Source organism: Onychomys torridus, chromosome 17 (genome assembly GCF_903995425.1).
Source record: "Onychomys torridus chromosome 17, mOncTor1.1, whole genome shotgun sequence".
Lineage (NCBI taxonomy): Eukaryota > Metazoa > Chordata > Mammalia > Rodentia > Cricetidae > Onychomys > Onychomys torridus.
The window spans coordinates 7,653,881-7,674,382 of record NC_050459.1 but is presented as its reverse complement, the minus strand read 5'-3'; the positions used below and the strand labels follow the sequence as shown (position 1 = coordinate 7,674,382).

Here is a 20,502-nt window from a genome sequence, read left to right as displayed (position 1 = left end):
GCAAGGGTGTGCCTGTCATCACGGGTTCCGTGGGTCGGAGGGAACATCTCAATCTTAATGCTTTCTCATTGAGTCTATAGCTGACACTCAGACTGAACTATCAAAAAGACAGTAACATATCAAAATGAGACAAAGCATTGCAGCAACATCAATCAATCCGTCAGTCAATCAAACCAGAGAAACAGTTGCAGAGTAATATGTGGGAGTGATGTATTTATTGACACTGAAAGCATACATAATGGCAGCTGCTATTTTACGGGGACAGTAGGATTTACGGATTTAGTTTGGCAAAGTGCAACTGCAGATGAGGGCTGTGCTGACTTCAGAGTGCTGTGTCACTTCTGGTCTGGCAGGAGGGACAGGATCAAGGACTCCCCCACTGATTTCTCTAAAAACATAGCTCAGAAGCTAATGTGGCAAAATTTTAAGATTTGTCAAAGTGGTGTGTTTTAACTAGCCACTGTGCTTTAAACAAAGTAAGTTCAGAGTTCAGAGTATTCTGTAATGAAATTTAAAAAAACAAATCATAAATGTGGGACTGAGAATATGGGCAGTGGGAAAAGTGCTCACTGCATAAACATGAGGATCTGAGTTCGGATTCCCAACACCCTCATAAGAATCAGACATGCATGGCTATGTGTGTTTGTAACTTTACAAATGACAGATGGAGGCAAGTGGATTCTGGGGACATGCTGGCCATTCAGTCTAGCTAAAATAGCTCTAGGTTCAGAGGGAGACTTTTACTGGAAAAAAAAAAGTGGAGAGTAATATGGGAAGACACCAAAGTGATCTCTGGCCTCTCTCTATATATTCCTGGATGGGTGGACCTGCATGCACACACATGCCTACCCATACACCAATACACACACACACACACACACACACACACACATACATACACACACATACACACACACATATATACACACACACATACACACACACATATACACACATACACACACACATACATACATACACACACATACACACACATATATACACACACATACACACACACATATATACACACACACATATACACACACATACACACATACATACATACACACACATACACACACACATATATACACACACACATACACACATACATATACACACACATACACACACATACATACACACACATATACACACACATACACACACATATACACACATACATACACACTACACATACACATACATAAACATACACACATACACACACATACACACACATATACACACACATACATACACACACATATACACACACACATACACACATATACACACACATACATACACACACACACTACACATACACATACATAAACATACATACATACACACACATACACACATACATACACACATATACACACACATACACACACATACACACACACACATACACACACTACACACACACACACACACACACACACACACACACACACAAACATACATCAGTTTTTTTCACATTCCAACTAGGTACTGGGTCCTTTGGATTCAATCAGTTCTCCTCCATGCTAGACTCCATCTATGACGTTAAAGTCTAGCTGGTGTTTTGAATAGTGACTCCAGAGAGAGATCAGTTCGCAATGGGAGTGACAATCCTTTGTGAGCTTCTCGAATACACTAGTCATTATGCTGCTCCCATCACCTGCATCTTCTTTACATAATCTAAAAATAACCTAGACCTTCATGCTAACAGCCGAAAGTCTTACTCAGTTATTTTCCTCCCCTTTTAGCTAACTATTTTAATAAATCTTTAGGACTAATATTGTAATTATGCTGGCTAGGATTTATAGACCAACGCAAATGTGTTCTCCTCAGGGGCATCACTGTCCTTATCCACACGTGTGGCTAACCCCTTGCTCTCCATCAAGGATGATCAGTTTGCAGACACCACAAGGTCCGTTTTTCTTTGCACATGTGGTCACTCCTCTGATTTCCCATCCTTGTTCTTTTAAAAATTGTTCACTTTTAAAACTGAATTCACCTCGTTGGTAATAAATGATTAATATCTTAAATATAAAATACAGTGAATCTTATCCTATTTCAGGTCACACACAAAGAACAACACAAAACACAGGATTTACTTTTTTTTCTTCAAATTTCTACTTATCTAAGCAGGGCATGGCCTGCCCCCGAGGAAAACCCTGCCGTTTCACTCAAACTATCAAAGTAATTTACTGTCTTTATTTCTCACACACAACGTGTAAGTCACGAGTGTAGAATACTGATTCCCTGAAAGCTGGGGTGTGGGAAGGCATCTCCGAGTCTACATACGCTCCTACTATACCTCCGACAAATAGATAGACAGACACAGACAGACAGATAATAGGAAAACTGATGATTAATACACAGACAGATATATAGATGACAGACAGAGGACAAGATGATGAGGACAGACAGATAGGCAGTTTCTTTTGTAAGAATTAACTAGTTTCTGGTCTGTGTCACAGGCTTTAGAGGCACCCTGATGCTTAAACCAAAGATATCTACATATCTCTATTTCACCCGACAGTTCATTTCAATTCTGTGCTACAACAATTTCTAACAGTCCTACCACAAATATAATGAATATAGAAAGCAAACACTGGATTTATTTAGTGCCTGCTATTCTTCATTTTGTTGATGCATGACATTACAAAAAGGTTTCTTTGATGGTTCAGTAAAACAAACCACGTAACAATTTGCTCCTTGGCTTGGGTCGATGTTCTATTGATCCCAGTCTGGTATTCCACCAGCGGCTCTGTCAGGGGTGGACAAGGTATTTATGAAGGTTGCAGAAGCTGGCCTGCAATGCATTTATCAAAAATCATCAATGATCTCCTATGATGGGTATTTGGATATGGCCAACACTCAAAATAACTTCGTAACGTTCTTTGAAATACTAAGGAAATGTTTTGTAAAGTTTGGCCGGATGCGTCAGTGTCCCCATGAAGATAAATGATAACAAAGCACGCTGTGTAACCATGGAGGGGAGGCTGAGGGAATCACAGGGCTACAGAAAAGGGGTTGGTGCAAAGTGAGCATGTGAATGCCAATAAGACACGATGGAAAGAAAAAAAGAAACATCTTCCCTCACAGAGTCCAGTGTGGCCCCATCAGCAGTGTGTAGGAGGCGCTGCTCAAGCCCAAGGTGCCCACTGACACTTGGTGAAATTTATTTCTTCTGCCACCATCCTGCCTGCACACCCCCAGGTTGTGCTCTGGGGATCTACACCTGCTGGCTTCTTGGGACAGATTCTGGGCCCTCTGCTTTGGTGCTGGGCACACGCACTGTTGGAGGAGGATCCACAGGGTGGGAGGAGGAACAGGAGTGGGAGATGGGAGGAGTGAGGAAGGAGGAGGGAGGGGGAGGAAGGGGAGAGATAATTATTCTGGGATGGATGCACCAGCTCTGAACTCACTGCTGAGTCTTTCTCCCCAGCTTTGACTTCTAAGAGACCAAATCATGCCAAGTAGCACAAACTTTGAAGAAAACTATTCAAATCTCATAAAATGTACATAGATAAATGTCATATTACTCCTGTAAATGATGCCTAATCCCCAAATAAACCTGCAATGCCTCTCCAACCTAAAAAAAAAAAAAAAAATCTATCTGTGCATCTACAAGATCCTCCAAAAACCAATGTGTGCAATTCATTACTGGTGCTATTCATGCTTAGGGCTATACAAATATTCTACTGTGACTCATTACAGGACACGGTGACATGCCAACACACTGACGCACTAACATGCAGGGGGACTGCAAAGGACTGCAGCCCCAGTTTTTGTCATCTGCAACTACTGTAATTGAAAGTTAGCTCCCCTTGTTCATGTGTAAAGGCACTGCATTTTACAAGTGAATAAAAAGCTACTGTGAAAGACAACGTATTATTTATCTCCAGGAAAAGAACAGCCACTATTCCCAGAGCTCTGATACTGTAGAAAGTTTATGTTAAGAACAGGTAAGGCTCAGGGAAGATAGCTCAGTGGATAAAACATCTCCCTTGCAAGCAAAAGAACCTGATTTCAAATCCCCTAGACCCAGAAGAAAATACTGGGCACTGTGACACTTGTCATAAGAACTCTAGGGACAGACAGACAGATACCTGGGACTTGCTGGCCTAGCACCAAGGTGGATGACACCTGAGGAAAGATGCAGAAGGTGTTCTCTGATCTCCACATTCATGTGCACACACGCATGAACACACATGCACTGAAAAGGGCTGGAAGTACTGATCATGTGTGGAATGCATGCTTTCCATCAGTGCACAGGATTCAACACTTAAAACCAAACAGAATAAACTTACTGACTTTGTACGCCTAGCGTAAAGAAGACACATTTGAAAATAAATGGATTTCACAGCTAATAACGATGAACTTAGTGTGCCAATCAGACGCATTTGCAGGCATGAGAAATGAACTCTGGGCTTCATCAGTGGGCAGGGCTATTTGGGAAAGCAGAAGGCCAGGAAGTCTGAAGAAAAGGCTGGACAGATGGACAGTGGACTTCTGACTAACATCCCTCTGCTGACCCTCAGAAGTCTTTGAAAAAGGCTGCATATGCCTTTCATCCCTTGTATTTTAGGTCTCTTGCTCACTATCTATGGTAGACAGAAACTCACATGTGCTTGCCTTACTGTGGGAGCAGAGAAGGGAGTGAGTGAGCATCTTTCTTTTCGCTCATCAAAGTAGACAAGGGATGTGATAGCAAGGCCAGTACCTAACAAACAAGATCACAACTGTTCACTGTGGTCTTCAAACCAAAGGTTCAAGTGCATGGAGAGGCGAGACAGTGCCCCACTGCCCTCTTGGCAGTTTACCCTAAACACCTTTTAGAAGCAGGCTATGTGGTCTTAACTTGGTCACCCTTGGCAAGTGATCCACTCTCTGTCTTCTTAATAGCACATTTTACCTTTATTATTATTATCACTGGTGACACTAACTACAAAAACACAGGCATCCACAGTCAGGGATTCCGGTGGTGGTTTCCTTTAATCCTACTGCTGTAGGACCAGTAAATTCAGCATTGGTTTTATGCAATTTCTGTGGAATTGTTCTGGCAGAAGATCTAAAAGGTGTCATGTCTTGTTGTGTCCATACTTCCTCTATAAATGTCAGGGAAGAGATAAATCGTGGGGACATGGGGTGGTTAAACCACAGTGTCCCATAACTCACAGCTTCTTGGCAGTGAGGAATCTGCTGCTACCTTTGAGTGCCTACAGTCAGCACAGCAGAGAAGGAGTGTGGATTTCCATGTTTGGGGAATCAAGGTGAGGTGACTGGGTACTTCTACCAGGGAAGGGGTTCACATTTGAAAAAGCCTCTCTGAAAACTAGAGATGGAGACAATTCCCCAAACCTTTCCCAATGTTCTCTGTCTCTTAGCTAAATCCCTGAATGAAAAGGAATGTCCAGAGGCCTCACTTCAGGAACCAGCTTCCGACCAGCTCTTTGCTCCAGGAACACAATAAAGGAGCTGAGAGAGGGCAGGGCAGGCAGCTTCTCCCTGTGTGTAACAGAGGAGTCAACTAGAGCCCAGTGGTGGCACATGCCTTTCATCCCAGCACTTGAGAGGCAGAGCCAGGTGGATCCCTGTGAGTTCGAGGCCAGCCTGGTCTACAAAGCGAGATCCAGGACACACTCCAAAGCTACACAGAGGAACCCTGTCTCAAAACAAAACAAAAACAAAAACAAACAAACAAAACCCGAGGAGTCTGACACAGGCAGCCCCTGTTCAGGGCAGGACTGCTGGGCATCTGCAGGGCTTGCAGAGTAAAGCAGGTGCATCTCTCAGGAATACAGGCAAGACTAGGACAATTTATTATCCCCACCAATCAGCATTTTCTTCTCATTCCGGTACCTATAGATCAGTACAAGTGATTTCCACAGATTGCCCACTGTAGAGATTTATTTCTAAGATTAAAATTATTGATTTTTTTTCACACTACCTCATCAGTGTTACTTAGAAAAATCTCAGCTCATAATGTGGCTGTGCCTACACGGCATCCAATATGTCTATGAAAGCTAACTTCACTGGGATGAGACTACTTTATCCTGGATTCCTTTGCATTCTGAAGCCACACACGAGTGTTCTACTTTCTCCTGAATAATCTTTATTTTGGTGCAGTTTCCAAGGTCAAATGGTGAACATGAACATGCAATCATGACAGACACACAGGATTTTTTAATTTAAACACGTTCTTATGATAAGCAGTGTCTTGCATGTATTTATGTGTGTGCATGAGTGTCTGAGTACATGTGTTTATATGAGTGTGTGCATGTGTGTGCAAAGGTGTCTATAGACACATGTGTGTGCAGATGCATATGCATGTTTGTGTGCAATGGAGTAGAGGCCAGATAGTGCTCAGCCCTCAGTGCCATCCCTCAGGAGATGTTAAGTTCATTTTTTGAGACAGGGTCTCACACTGGCCAAGACAGCAAGGCTGGCTGGCCAGCAAGCCCCAGGGACCTGCTCCTCTCTGCCATCCTTGCAGGGAAGTTCAAGCATGTGCTACAACGTCCAGCCTTTCCTCTGGGTCCTGGATGTCTAATTTGAGTCCTCCTGCTTGCACAAGCAAACACTTTATTGACAGAACCATCTTGGAAGCCCCGCATACAATATCTTAAATGAAGCTGATTATGCAGAACTTGGAGGTTCTGAGAATGAACAGCAGGCCTCAGGACCTCAGGGCATCTGGACATTATTTCCAAGTCCCTGTCATTGCAACCTTCTCCTGTAACCCAGGCCAAATGCAGAAAGTGCCATCACTGCCAGAAGGCTTCCTAGCATCACGGCACCATCTAGTGATTTTAACATAATGCAGCAAAATGAAGTCTGTAATACTCTACTAAGAACACGCTAGCTTTTAGCTGTCTGGGCAGAGAGCTCTTTTTCCAAAACAAGCAGAAAATTGTAGAGAGCTGAGGTGGAAAAGAGAGAAATGTTCAGATAAAGGATCATAAATGGACGTGAGAACAACCTGAGTTCTCAGTCCAGGCAGGAGACCTGTGATCATGACTCAGTGGCTGTCTGCCACGGTTTAATTCCACTCATTGCTGCATGGAGGAGTACATGGTGTCCTTACCTGGGTGGTGTGACTCTCCCGAGGTCTCTGAAATGATGAAGTCCCCATGCCACTCAGACACAGCCTTGAGCATCCATCATCCTCAGGTAAACCTGTGGAGATCAGTACAGAGCTGTTGTGAGGTAGTGTCTCCTTGCCAAAACAAAAACAAAACAAAACAAATAAAACAAACAAAAAACCCTTCGTACTTAGTTAATAAACAGACACTGTAATACTCTTGCACAAAAGTGTTAGACAATAGCGGATATTTGTTGAATATTAAAGTTTGCAGCACAATGGGAATACCTTAAGCTCCTGCAGTTTCAGTAAACAAAAGAGGAGATATACTACCAGAGAGACAATGACAGCCAACCAGTCCAAGCAATGCAAATGTGACTTGAGGAGGGAGAGGGCTTTCCTAGAGCCTGGAAACAATTCAAAGATCCTCTAGGAAGAAGCACAAGGCTGGTGCCATTTCCCACATGCAGGATGATGAAAGTTCGGATTTCATTTGTGGGGCAGCAATGAGGGAAAGCAGGGACTGAAGAAACATGAGACAGAAGCACACCTGGGTGACGTGGAAACCATGACTGCGCTAGCTCCTTTTGTTTGCAAAGGTGGGGTGGTGGTGAGGGAGTAGAACTGACCAATAACAACCTACCAGCTCTTAGCCAACCACTAAGTAAAAGTGACCTCTGGGAAACACACACATCCCTTCCCCCAAAGGCACAGACATCCTGTGAGGCAGCAGGTGATTTTCTTCATTATCCTGCACAGCAGAGGCCTGTCTGACCCTTGGCATTTGGCCTGTATAATTCTCTGTTCTAAACCTGTCCTGTGCATCATAAACAGTAGCATCCCTGGCCTGTACTCACTGGTGCACCCTGACTTGTGGCAATCAAAATGATTTTAGACATTATTAAATGCACCTTGGGGACAGATCTGTTCCCCTACAGTGATTGAGAGCCGTCATGATGGAGATGGCATGCCTGCCCCAAGTGACTTGATTAATAAACATGAACAGATAAAAAGAGAAATAACTGCCCAATGGAATGAATTCAACCAAGAGAACTTTAAATACTGAAGCAATTACTCATCTCCTCTGGAAACATAATTAACTAGCACAGTTTAATTGATTAAACATATACATGATTCCTAAATTAAAAATCATTAGGAAATCACTGTGCATTTTTCCAATTACAGGAATGCGTCAGTTCCTTGGGGGAGTCTGAGTCCAATCAACGTGAGCTGGGCCAGTCAGCCTTCTTGGTAAATAACAGACATGCCTTGGTGTAAAAAACTTCTGTCAATGTTTTTCATAGCAATTTCCTTTAATATGAAACATTCCATTCTGGAGGGAAGCTCCTTAAGACTCAGAAAGTTCTAGAGAGAGACTAGTTAAGACTCAGGAAGACAACAACTCACTAATCCCAGGAAGTCCCTGAAACTGACCAGTTTCACAAGGCTATCCATCTCCAAGGTTATATAAGTATGGTAAGGACTGCTAAGAAGAGGAGACCTGCTAATCTGCTGAGTAGCTTGCAGATCATGCAGAGAGCTCCAGAGTTCCAATTTTGATGGGATGGGTTTTCAGAGGTATAGCTGCCTATGAGTAGTACCTGCTCCTATAAGTAACCCCAATAAACTCCTTGATATGTTAACTTGGATTTTGGTGGTATTATTTCATTTCTGTCATTGGTTCAGTTTTCTATCTGGGGTGAATTAGATGCTTGTTCATATCTCTCCAGAAAGAGTGTTACAAACCTATCAGGACAGGGTTGATTATGGGTGAATACTACCCCACCACTGAGGACCTGTGGTGATGAAGACCGGGTCCTCATCATGAGCAATGGTGATCACCATCAGGACAGGAAGAAGGTGTATTAGACACGGGTAGTAATATGTTGTCCCACCCAATTGTGTGGCATAATTAAGAGCTTAGATAGGTGCACAGGAATCTGCAGGTCTAAGACTAGTCACCTCTTGGAGAAAGACCCCTGGTCAAAGGACATGAGGGGTGAGGGAGGGGGACAGAGGTGTGGAGGACCAAGTTCAAGGCAGGACTTTGTCCAGTTTGTCTGGCATCCTCATAACTTCTGTTGCTGTGATAAAATAATCCCACAGAAGCAACGTCAGAAAGTATTTTGCCTCACAGTTCTAGGAAGGCACAGTCCATCATGGTGGGGAAGGCATGGGGGCAGGAGGAGAAAGCTCACTGGTCAGATTGAGTCCACAGGCAGGAAGCAGAGGATGAACACAAAGCGACGCTGGTCTATAGTCTCAAGGCCTGTCTCTAGTGATCCACTTCCTCCAGTGAGGCTCCAACTTCTAAGAGTCCCCAAACCACCAGCTGGGACCACGTGTTCAAACCTGTGAGCCTCTCTGTGGATGTTTCACCTTCCAGCCACAGCACTCAGTGTCTTGAAGACAGAGCATCAAAGGCAGAGAATGTGTGGCCCATCTTTCAAAAAAAGTAACAATTTATAAATTAGAAGTTTGACTCTTGGTATCAAAAGGGAAAAATCAGTTTAGATCATGATCACAGAGCCAGAACCAAGGCAGCAGCATAGTGCGCTTTCCAGAGAATCAATGGATAAAATTAAGAAATATTTGTTAGCGTTCTCTGAACATGGTGCAGAGAAATAGAGTGGAGAAGAGAGAAAGAGCACCACTGGTTCCACAGCTTAATGGGCCAACACTTAATTAGAAAGCAGCAGAAGGGACTCAGGGCTGGGGAGAGTACAGGAAGGGCCTCCGTGCAAGGAGAAGCAGTCCCAGCTGGGAGATGGTTAAGACACACATGGACAACATTTGCCCACATGCCCCTGAGGAGTCAGTGCAGAGGTATCTCTGCCTCTGGGGAAAATGGGTCAGAGAGGTTTATTCAAGTGAACACACACATGCAACCAGCAGAGACTGTGGATTTTGTGCATGGATGTGTCTCAGCTGTGAGCATTATTTAGTGAGTCACAGTGAAGCAAATATCAAGTAGAGATTCCAGACCATCTTTTTTTATAGCCAGATGGGAAGTATGGAACATAAAATGTAGGTATTGCTGGGTAGGGTTTGAAGGAAGTATGGGTTCACCCTGATGGGAGGGATCCAAGAAAGCTTTCTGCTGGGACAACCTGGGAAGAAGACTATAATAATGTGAACTGGGAACGGCAGGCCCAGCTGAAAACAGAGACAAGATAGGCCAGGAGGCCTAAGGTTGCACAAGGAACAGCCCATAAAATGGCATGTCCATCTCAGAGAACTGGAGAATGTACTGGAAGGTGAAGCTAGCCAGATATTAGAGGGCCTTGAAAGCATTTTGTGGGGATGTGACAATGTTTTGCAGGTACCTGGTGACATTATAGACTTCTAAGAGATGACAATATTTTAAGAAAGTCCTGCATGAAAAGGCAGTTGCCATCTGCTGAGGACATGATGAGCTTGGGATCTGTGGCAGGGCTCAGCAGAGAGGGACAGAGGGTACAGACCAGGGTGGGTGTATTTGTAGAGGTGGGGGCTGGTGAGGACTTAGGTGGGTAAGCAGGGAGCTTGACAGAGAAGAGGTAAGAGTAGGGTAGGAAGGAGCCATGTCCCCCAAGAGACACCTGGGCCAGAGAAGGTCTTTGTAGTTGTGGCCACCAGTGGGGGAACATCAGTTCTGCCAGAATCTCACAAGAGGGGAGCCAGAGGTGCTAAACAGCAGCTAGGAACCTGCCATGCAAAGGAGGTTAAGTGTGTGTGTGTGTGTGTGTGTGTGTGTGTGTGTGTGTGTGTGTACCAACAAAATAATATTTTATTGATTATTTGAGAATTTTATACAAGATGGTTTGATCATATTCTCCCTTCCTCCCTCAACCTCCTTCCCTGCCCACCCAGTTTCATGATTTCACATGTGTTCATTCTCTCCCTGGAGTGTGGCCCTAATAAAAGAAGCCACACCATTAAATAAAACTGGCTTTCCCTTTCCCAGCAACTATGAAATGGCAATAGCTCCCCAGCTAGGGATGGCACTTTGTGCCCACCTCCCCTCTGAAGGCTGGGATTCTGTTGGGCTTGGATTGTATAGGTTTTGTGTGTGCTGTTGCAATGGCTGTGGGTTCACATGTGTGACTGTCCACCGTGTCCAGACAACATTGTCTCCTCGAAGCCATCAAAGGCCCCTGGTCTAACAGTCTTTATGTACTAGACAGCTCACAGGCCTTAGGGGAGAATTCTGCTAAAGAAACATTGAAAGAACTCAACGGCACATTGCTATACCCACAGACGAGTACATCACTCGTCTCTCTTAAGTGAAGCTTCTTCTTACATGAGACAGTCATTATCACAGAGACCCACAGCTGGACAAGGAACAGAGAATGGGAGACTATGGTGTCCAGCCCCAAACTGGACATCTACATCACATCCCTTCCTCCCAAAGTTCAGGGATCTTCATAGAAATAATACCCTTCTAAGACAAACTATCTAAACTGTTACCAAAGTCACAAACCATGCCGGGAGAAAAGCGATTAAAAGCTCTACTTATGAACATGAAAATGAATATATACTTAAAATGTCATAAACTAAAACAAAAATGCAAGACCAATATAAAATGCTGTTGTACGTAAATAAAAGTCCCACTATCTTTAAAACCTCCACAAATAAAAATAAAGGCCCTAAATTAATATTTTTGGGGGAGAGATGGATAGGGAGCACACACAGAAAACTGAGGAGAAATGGCGTAAGTGAGCAGAAGGTAATAACAGCTCATTCCCATCCAACAGTTCCAGAAAGTGTGCGTGACCACAAGAGCTTAACTGAGTTCGCCTCTCAAAATAGCAAAGGCGGAGAAACTATTATAGGAACTTTGGACTTATGGAGAGAGAGTGTGACCTGAGGCCTGACAGCCATTCTTGAACCCTGGAATTGTACATGCTTCTGTCTTGTCCAATCTGTTTCTGCTTACTTTGGGCCAGACATGGCAGGCCCTTAGATGTGTATAGGTCACCCCAGACTGTTTCTTGTGCTGCAGACTGAGTGGTCCAGGAAATCAATTCATCACCATGCTCTGCATCTACTTCACATATACCTTCTCCACGCAAACTCAAAAAAACCCCTAAGATCTGGTGAAGGGGTACTGTCGACTGAACACTAAGATCTGGTGGAAGGGTACTGTTGACTGAACACTAAGATCTGGTGAAGGGGTACTGTCCACCGAACACTAACTGGGCTAGCCCTCCCCACTAGGTCTGCCACAGAAGTTCTGACATAGCCATTTGCATCACACCCTTTTAAGGTTGAAAAAATTGGGAAGTGAAAGGTTAAGTACCATGGCCATGGTTGGGGTGCTATCCTGTCAGATCTGGGTTTTAGGTACTGGTAAGATGACCCCTTAAGCCCCAAGAAAGCCAGCTAGCCACTGGAAGGAATGGCAGAGCATAATCCTAGCCCATTGGTTTTCAACCCACAATGATACCTCCACTGTAGACTACTGGCAATGGTCAAGAGAAAGCCTGAACTGACTTAGTCTGGTGATCAGATGGCCAAACACCCTAACTGTCATGCTAGAACTCTCATCCAATGACTGATGGAAGCAGATGCAGAGATCTACAGCCAGGCCCCAGGTGGAGCTCTAGGAGTCCAATTGTCAAGAAAAAGGAGGGATTGTAAGAGCGAGAATTTTTGAGACCAAATTTGGAAAAAGCACAGGGACAAATAGCCAAATGAATGGAAACACATGAACTATGAACCAAAAGCTGTGGAGCCCCCAACTGGATCAGGCCCTCTGGATAAGAGAGACAATTGAATAGCTTGAACTGTTTGGGAGGCACCCAGGCTGTGGGACCAGGACCTGTCCTTCGTGCATGAGCTGGCTGTTTGGAACCTTGGGCTTACACAGGGACACTTTGCTCAGCCTGGAAGGAGGGGACTGGACCTGCCTGTACTGAATCCACCAGGTTTAAATGAATCCCCAGGGGTGCCTTGGTCCTGGAGGAGATGGGAATGGAGGGGAGGGGCTGGGGGGAAGGTGGGGGTGGGGCGGGAGGGGGGGAGGATAGGGGAACCCATGGCTGATGTGTAAAATTAAGTTTAATTTTAAAAAAGAGAACTTTAATTAAACAAAGTCCAAATTAGAGATGATTTAACATGACTTCAAAAATGTATTTGTTCATGAAGAGTGGGACAAGGGCTGGGCAGGTAAGGCCCCTTCTGCTTCTCAACAAAGACAAAAGCAATTCCCTTCCATTTGTGAAGTGCAGGGGTGCTTCCTTCTCTTGGTTCTGAGACTAGAATCAGGTAGCACTGTGAGCTCCACGGACTCTGTCCAGCTTCAAAAACAAAGTTGGAGACAGTGGACTGACACATAAATGATGGGACCCCCATCTCTTCTCCCTGTCCTGGAGGGATGATGGACGGCAACTCTGCTCTGCTAGCCCCAGGCCTGTGTGACTTGGTTCTGACGTCCCCCCCCCCCCCCCCGTGTGCCCCCCCGTCCCCCCCCCCCCCCCCCCCCCCCCGCTCAAGACAAAGGAGACAGTGCAGAGATTCTGGGTTCTGTTGTGAGATCCACAGTCCTTCCCCTTATCCAGCCTCTGCTGACAAAGACAACCCAGACTGCACACAGAGCGTGAAATACTGCATGTAAGAAGAAGAGAGATAAGTGTAAGCTCAAATGTAACGACGCCATCCTTAATTGCCATTTTTTCCTGATGCTCAGCAATAAAATGCATATTCATTGAGCAGCAAGAAAGAAAATCATACTGATCATAAAATGTCCTAGTTGGAACTTTTTTTATATCTCTACTTTGCCACAAAATAAACATCTTTATATTTACAATATTTTTGTTTGATATAGCTGAAGTGTTCTCACACTAAAGGCGGCTCTCGAATGTAATGATAAATAACCACAGGTCCAGGGAATAATTAAATACACAAAAAAAGTATCCAAGTCTGTGTTCACATCAGCAAAAGGATGGCAATTAAAGTAAGTGATCGCTATAATTAGCCGCACATAACTGTATTTCAGCAAATGAGAAAACATAATTATTTCTGGGAAACAGAGGTAGCATGCAGATCCTGGCACTCCAAAGAAATCATTTCCTAGAAAATAGTGCTATTTTTGACTCATTCAGGACTTTAAATTATTTTAAATATTTACTTGCTCCTGGTCCCTTTATTTAGAACGGACATTGACTGTATACTATGGGCACAGGCATGATAAATCCATATCAAAATTCATTCCCCGCCAGGAGCTGGACAGATGGTTTAGTTCAGTTCTCAGCATCCACAATTTGTGAATAGATACTGTTGACCAAACACTAACTCTAGGCTAGCCCCATCCTGCTAGGTTCCCGGTAGAAGTCCTGGCATAGCTTTGCATCACACCTTTTGAAGAGGAGAAAATTAGAAGGTGAAAGGTTAAGTACCACCCTGTAGTTAGGTATTATTGCTGTGGGTATGGGGTCTGTAGCTGGGCAGGATGATACCATACTGGATGGAATAGTGTTTCAGGGGAACTGAGGCCCTCTTCTGGCCTCCACAGATACTTTTACACAGGTGGCACACACACACACACACACACACACGCACACGCACACGCACACGCACACGCATGCACATGCATATACACATACATCAAAGAAAACAAAATAATCAAATCAAATCAAATCTTGTTCTTTCCTCAAGAGGTACCATGGTCAAGTGCAAGTCACAGGCTCCATGTGTGGCAACATCTCAGCTCTGTCACACTAAGGATTGGATTTTTCTTGCTGTCTGCCCAGCACTTACTGGGTCATTTGCAAGCTGTACCCTTGTTTCCGTAGGCAGATGCTTGCTGAGGGTCCAACACACAGGGCCTGGAACTGGGAATGTTAATAGTCCCAGGAAAATGTTATGGGCCAGAAACTCACAGTACTAGTAGGTTCATCAGCATCAACCTGTTAAAATTCTTTGGGAGACATGCGTCATCCTGTATTGGATTTACCTAAGACCATTTTCCAAGTTGTAGCTTTTCCTTTTTTACAATGTTTTTTGATAAAACATAAATGAATGAAATATTTTTCTAGAGGGAAGTTGCCTTCCTCTCTTCCTCTCTAATTTATTTGTTGATTGAAATGTAGCTTTGTAAGGACTATAAAGTCAGGAACATGGTGATCTCCTTAGGGACTCAGGTGCTCTCTGAGACAGAGGGGACTCAGTCTTCCCTCTCCTGGGGGACTCTTTGGGGAGTCTATAAAATTAGTTCTTCAACAATTTCACACATGTATATGATACATTCTGAGCACCCCCTCTTCCTACCTGATCGTACTTCTCTCTTATCCTAACACCTCCCCCTTCTTCCCCACCTGCCTTTTTCCCAGATTCATGACTTTTTGCTGGGTTTTGACTTCACCATTTCCACCAGGGCCATCTGTGTGACTATGGGGCTAGGACCACCTACTGGAGCCTGGCGGAGGAATGAGCAGTGTACACTGTAGGCAAAGACTCTCCTTTCCTCGCATCTACCCACAGACTATCCTTAGGACTTCTGGTGGGCCCTGCTGCTCCCCTAAAATTCTGAAAGATGTGTGGGCATAAAGTTCAGCCTTCACTTACATTTCCTATGTGCAGACAAGGCTAGACTCCATTGAGCATGGCTGTGCCTGAATTGTTGTCTTTGACCCAAAGTTTACTTGATTGTGTTCTGTTTATGAACAGAGTAGGACCCTCAGCTTGTTAAATGTGTGGAAATGATTTTCTCCTAATAAATGTTTTTTCCCCATTTCTTTGGGTCTACACACTTCTCGGTCCCAGTGAAACCCCCCCCCCCCCCATACTTTTTTTGCTATAACTTTCACTGCTTTACATTTGGCATTTGGATCTAGAAGTTTCCTTGTAGGAAGAGGTTCAATTACAAATTCGATTAATTTACTATTTATACATTGCTTAGCTTTCTTTCTTCTACAGTTTTGATAGAAATTTGTCTGTGTAAATTTCCAAGTTCGGCACAAGTTTGTTCATATTTCCCTTGTGTTTTCTGTAAACTGGGAGTAATGCCCCTTCCTACATCTGGAATCTGCTCTCTGTGCCCCTGTAGCTGACCATAAGATGTTTGTCAACTCTAGACATGTTTTCAAGCTAACTTTCTTGAGAGGCTCAGTTCTTGCTTCCTAGTTTCTGTAGTTTGGCGAGCATGCTTTGGTCTTTCGTTGTCTCTTTTCTACCCCCTGGTGTTTGCTTTTGTTGTTTCTAGGGTCTTGACTTTTCAGCACGTGTACAGAGAGCATGCGCTTCAGGCATTAATTCCCAGCCATAAAGACATTAGCCACATCCCAGCCCTGTGCGGTCCCATATACTCCTGTTATGTGAGCTTTGATTAGAATGTTTTCATTTTCAGTTTAGATTAGGATCTGTTTATCAAACCCACTGATTATTTGGAGATGTGATTTTTAAAAAATTTTTCAACAAAGGTTGATGATTTTGGTTTGATACAGAGGTGGGAGGTTCAGCCTTTGCAGACGCCTTGTTCTTCCACAGAGCCGCTCACCTACTCCTCTGCCTACACCTGAATTACCCCAGATTGGTCACCTGATTGCTTCCTGACTTTTCTCACTTAGCTTGATCTGGTGCATACAGGCTCGGATCCCTCTTAGCAATATCACAGATGTTCACTTTTAAGACTGCCTGAGCTCATGTTCTGGGCACTCAGCTCTAAGAAATCCCTTCCACGGAGTGTGGTTAGATTTAATGACTCATTTCCAATGCACAGAACTTGGCTGAGTGCTGCCATACTGCCCACAGTTGTGGAAAAGCTACGGCTTCCATCCTGGAAGCTCTTACTGAGACCAATAGCCCTTGGGGATGAGTCCCCTGCAGCCTTGCGAAGCTGGCCTTTGGGAAGGTTGGTGTGTATAGACTTGGGTGTGAACTTTCTGATTTCCGCCCATGTCATTGAGTAATCTTAGATCATCCTCCAGTCAAGATTTAAGGTGACCATAACAGCTTGGCTGCTAAGCAGTGAGGAACCTTAGTAACCTATGTCCAGCTTCCAGACCCTTCTGAAATCATCCCAGTTTGCTGCATTAACTCTCTAAATTTGGGAGGGTAACTTCTCACATAACGATGGATAATGATGGATCTGGTCACTTGTTGAAGGGTGCTGAATTGATTTTCAGCTCTATGGGTTATGAATTGAGTGCACAGAAGCACCTGCCCCAAATGTTTGCATCCACATTGCTCATGACCTGGGTCTGTGCAGAGTTTGTTGGGCTCTGTAATAGACTCCCCAGTCAGATCCACACCAGGATGCTTTCCCAAGGGCTGGGAAGTCAGCAAATATTTCTACATTTCGTCACTCCATCTTTGCCTAGAACCCTAACAACCTTCCCCATGGTGCAGGTCTGACACCCACATTGTTTTCTAGAACTCATATTCTCCTCCTTGAATCTGATGTGTTTAACTGTAGAGATGGTCTGCCTATTGTCCACCTGAACTATACCATCTGGTTAAATTTAATGTCATCTGGTACAGGGCTTTGTTTTAGTGACGTGTGTTTTGTTTTCAGCTCCTGTTGGATGGTTGATGTCCCATCCCACAGGATTGTCCTCCTTTTGTCCACGTCCTTTAAGGCAGTGTCTCTCTGCATGGACCTTTAAAGCTCCCATGGGCAAACTGCAACTGCCAATTCTGCCTCTGATTTTCCACCTGAGTTTTTGTGTTCATGTGTCTCGTTAATCTTGATCGTGTGATGGGCTAAAAAAATGGTTTGTAATAATATTAAGAGGCCTAAGAGACTTTTGTTGTACTTGGGAACAGATTTATGTATGTTTTTCCCAGGGGCCTATGAACGCTATAATCCCAGTCCAACTTGGAGGTTCCAGTGGGCCTCAGCTAACCCATGGCCCTGGTTCTGGTACAAGTGACTCTGATGGACACTTCAAAGCCCCATGCCTCCATGGCCTCGGTGAGCTCTGAACTTAGTCTGTGTGCCCAGAACCACAGGGCTATCAGAGAAATAGCCTTTTCCAGTGTCCCCAATGCATATGGGAGGACACCCAGGACCCAGACTGCCTTGCTAGACTAGCATGGCTGTCATGGTTAATCTTGATTGTCAACCTGAATGGGTTTCGAATCACTTAGGATGATATTTATAGAGATATTTAACTGAGGAAGGATGGTACCCCTGAATGTGGGTTCTTGTACTAAGGAGAAATAATTAAACCAGCCGAGCACCAGCAGCCATCTCTCTCACTGATTGGAGCAACAGAACTATCCACCTCAGCTCCCACCACCCATGCCTTTTATGCACAGTGGGCTGTATCCTCTCAAACCATGGGCCAGCACACCCTTCTCTCCTTAACCAGGCTTTTGTCCGCACAAACAGTAAGCACCAAGGCCTCTGGTCATCATCGTGGCTCCTTGCCAACAGGTCCTGTTGGGTCTCTAGTCCCTCTTGTCAGAGTTAACAGAGATGTTTTGTCAGTTTCTCCCAGGCATTTTCAGGAAAGAACAGGTGGATTTTCCCATCAGCCTCTACTAAATCCATATCAGAGAAAATGTCTGTTCATATGGACTTGGGTGTGGCAGCCCAGCCAGTTTCTAAGTGATATAGACCCACTCCATAACCAGTCTGTCATCTCCAGCCCCTCAATATGATTTTCCTTTGTATTTCTTAGCTGTGTGAAAACATTCAATTCAACAATGTTGGTTGAACATTCTTGTTCTCCCCAGCATAAGATGTGCCTTCTACTGGTCCCTACAGGTTGACACCCCATCAAAACTCTGCAAAAAGTCATCAAACAGTGATGACTCTCCCCTCCGATCTCAGAGGTAGGATGCTGACAGTGTGACCCATGGTGGACCTTTACAATTTCCATTCTTGCTCCAGTTATTAAAGCCTGCTTCATCTTTCTGTGTGAGACGCATGCTTCCTCCAACACAGATGTAGCTTACGACTTTGACCCACTGACTCTTGTGGTTAGAGGGGCTCACCGTTTGTGACAGAATTTCCATTTTCAGCTGTGACGGCACTAGACAGAGAGCTGGACAGTTGAGTCCCATGGTTATTAGCATTTCTGTCTTGAGTCTCTGAAGCCATTTCTGATGAGCTGGGTTCATCCTGGCTAGTCAGGTTCATGTTAGTTTCAAAACCTAAAATAGATTTTAAAAAAGATTATTCTTGTCTGGTAAAGTTTATTGCAAATTTGAGAAGAAACTAATTAAACATTAATCATACTTAAAACAAATGCTCCAAAATCCTTAATGAAATCTGTAGCCTAGATAGCAGTAAATAAAAGTTGTTACAATGCCCTTAAATATAAGCAGGGGAAGTAACTTATAATTTGCTATTTCCAAACAACTTATGCAAGCTTTCTGGTTTGTATCCAAGAGCTTGTTATAACATTTCCAATGCTGAACAGGTAATGGACTTTTGTGCCCAAACCATTTACATATTATATGACAAGCTTACAATTCTGAAAAAAAAATGCATGTTGAGCAAGATCATAAAACTTGTATTATCTGTTGCAATTTGGGACACTAAACTTCAAACATACTAAAATACATTTTCTACACTAGAATACACATACACACACACACACACACACACAGACACACACACACATACACACTTCAGGGCATGTAATGTGCATCTCACACCAAGCGTTCTGAGATGTGTCAAAAAAGAAGCCTTTGTCCAATTCTAAGTGGGGAAAGGGGGATTGTGGAAACTGTGTGGTGTTCATAAAGCAAGATTTGACAAGTTCAAGAGCATGTGATGATATGTCCTCAACACAGCACCTGTGACTGTCACATGGTGCTCTGGGAGAGCTGGAGGATTCAAAGGTCAGCTGCTGTCCCTCACCCCTTCAGTGTCAGTGGCTCCATATTGTGCTTCTTTATGTTACCTGCCACCTGACTCACTTTCCCTCTGAGGCAGGGCAGGTGCACCCAGGATAAATTCTTACTTTCCTAGGATCCTGTGTCTCTGTGATCTCTCAGTATGTGTTTGAACCTTACTGAGTGTATTGTGTGTGTCTGTTCTTTTTTGTCAGTGTTTTGTGGATCCTAACTGTCCTGGAAGAGGAGCCTCTAAAGTTTGATGCTCACAGAGATGAGAAATATCATTTGCAATATTGTACTTTGATTGTTATTGTCTTCTTGATCCTAATCACTCAGACACCAAAGAAACAGAAATGCTAGCCTTATTTTGTGGGAAGTGAGTCCCGGAGCTGCAGAAACACATAGCAGACCTTAAGTACAGACATTATGAGTATTGTATAGTCATTTTTACTACCAAAAATATGTTATCTGTTTCTTCCTAAAACTTTTAGAGTGGATGGTATTGGGAAAAGAAAGGAGGAGGCAGGGAGACAACAGAGAGAGGAAGGAAGGAAGGAGGGGAAGGAGGGAAAGAAAGGAGGGATGGAAGGAAGGGGGAGGGAAAGAGGGAGGAAGGAAGGCAGGTAAGCCAGTTTAGCTCCCAA

General features: G+C 44.0%; 1 protein-coding gene across 4 annotated transcripts in view; it reads right to left on the bottom strand.

Annotated features, from left to right (window-relative positions):
- Window positions 1-20,502, bottom strand: part of Myo16 (myosin XVI) — a 473,339-nt gene that overhangs the window by 18,308 nt on the left and 434,529 nt on the right. For all 4 annotated transcript variants that reach the window (XM_036166675.1, XM_036166674.1, XM_036166671.1 and 1 more), the window contains 2 exons: window positions 19,010-19,168; window positions 7,091-7,182 (listed from right to left, as the gene is read on the bottom strand). In XM_036166675.1, coding sequence (XP_036022568.1) covers window positions 7,091-7,182; window positions 19,010-19,168 — 251 coding nt within the window. The remainder of the gene's footprint in view (window positions 1-7,090; window positions 7,183-19,009; window positions 19,169-20,502) is intronic.